Source organism: Morone saxatilis, unplaced genomic scaffold (genome assembly GCF_004916995.1).
Source record: "Morone saxatilis isolate NCDOM2014 unplaced genomic scaffold, NCSU_SB_2.0 Contig5, whole genome shotgun sequence".
NCBI lineage: Eukaryota > Metazoa > Chordata > Actinopteri > Moronidae > Morone > Morone saxatilis.
The window spans coordinates 22,279,228-22,280,892 of NW_023340095.1; the positions used below are offsets into that span (position 1 = coordinate 22,279,228).

Consider the following 1,665-nt stretch of genomic DNA (forward strand, 5'->3'; position numbering starts at 1 on the left):
TATGTATATTTATTTTCAAAGCTTATAAAGTGCAGACATGCATTAACACTTAAAAGCTTGTCTTTGTTAAATTGGGAAAATTAATTTTTACACTAACAAAATCACCTGAATCCTCTAAAGATGCACCATTCTCCCAACTATCTTTCCAGGACTGATACACAGTTAGAGCTACAGTAATAGACATACAAAGATCTCCAGACACAATGATGAGCTGAACCCTGTCCTCCACCAGAAAAGTATAATAAGCAAGCAGATTCTGCACTGAAGTGCATGAGCCAATATGCTGCACTGAATTGAATGAATGCCTCCTTAGTTCCTGAGCCTTTTGTAAAATACAGCTGCAACACCAAGGGCAATAAGGCAAGCAAAGGCAAGGATGCCAACAGCCACACCAAGTCCGACAGGAGAGTTGCCTTGTTTTTTGGCAACAAGAGGCTGCTCCTTGGACTCATTGTTCTCGGTTTTGGTGATGATCTCTGGAGAAGAGATGGTATAGGTCTGGGTTATGCCCTCTTCAGATGTGTCCAGGGTGCTCCTCTTCCGTCTGTTGTTGCACTGCTTAAAGGCGCTGCAAGTGCTTTTTTCACACAGCCGTGTAATGCAGTGGAGGTAGTAGGTGGACACAGTCTCATTCTGCTGCTCGATGAAGCGAAAGGCTGGGAAGCGGAAGCGGGCACTCTGGCTGTCTCCATTCTCAATCATGGTGGTGAACTGATCCTTTGAACAGGGGACAAAAAGGTTGAAGTAGCTGGAGTTTGAAGGCAGTGGGGAGATTGAGGCATAGCACCGGTCAAGCAGGACATGATACTGCCCTGTCAAGTTGGTGGCCTTGACCTCGACATACACACTGGTCCTCAGTTCAATCCCCAGCTGTGGAATGACCATTGGTTTGGTATAGGTGTTGTCACTGAACAGCTCCATGCTTAAGGTGCTGATGAAACTTCCATTGTTGTCCTTGATTGCGATGGAGGAAGCAGACACATCAATCTGGGTGTTGTTGATCAGGTATTCTAAGGGATAGGCGCAGGAGTAGTAGTACTTAAGCTCAGCATTGTACGTGATTGTGCCTGCTGTAAGATCGCTGGACCGAACAACACCGCTGATGTTGACCGACTGGATGTTGGAAAAGTCTGAGAATATACCTGTCCCAGTAGCACTGGTGGTCCTGAATATGCTTCCACAAGCGTGGGTCATATTTATTGGGAAATTGAAGCGAGCAACAGGTGGAGACACAGAATCATCAAGGGTTGCTTTACAGGCTGGGTCCAGCATATGGTTCAGGATCAGTAGAGTCTCATTGTAGCCAGTGTAGATGACAGGGCAGATCTGAATCGCGAGACCAATGGATGAAGTACCACACTTCACTGCGATGTCAGTGACTTGTGGTCGTCTTGCTTCTTTTCCACACTCACTCAGCATTAGCTGATCACTTCTGGCTATCATGGAGAGTAAAAGTAAAATAATCATTGTTATTCTTCAGCTTTGCCTTGGATTTGTTTGGATCTCTCTGCTTAAATTTTGACTCTGCTGCTGAAGGCTTGTAGATCTTCTCAGTTCGTTTGAAGTTTATGGGCTGTATTCAGGGGCCTTTATAGGTAAGTGTGTCTTCTGTGATTGGTCCAAAACAAGGTCAAGCACCTTGCTATTTTGTGAACAAGTGAAAAG

The 1,665-nt window shown here is 45.2% G+C and overlaps 1 protein-coding gene across 1 annotated transcript; it reads right to left on the minus strand.

Moving 5' to 3' along the window:
• Positions 1-309: 309 nt before the first annotated feature.
• Positions 310-1,443, minus strand: LOC118339511 (zona pellucida-like domain-containing protein 1). Its single transcript, XM_035677196.1, has one exon. The coding sequence runs from the start codon at positions 1,441-1,443 to the stop codon at positions 310-312; it is 1,134 nt and encodes a 377-aa protein (XP_035533089.1).
• Between the last annotated feature and the right edge of the window lie 222 nt (positions 1,444-1,665).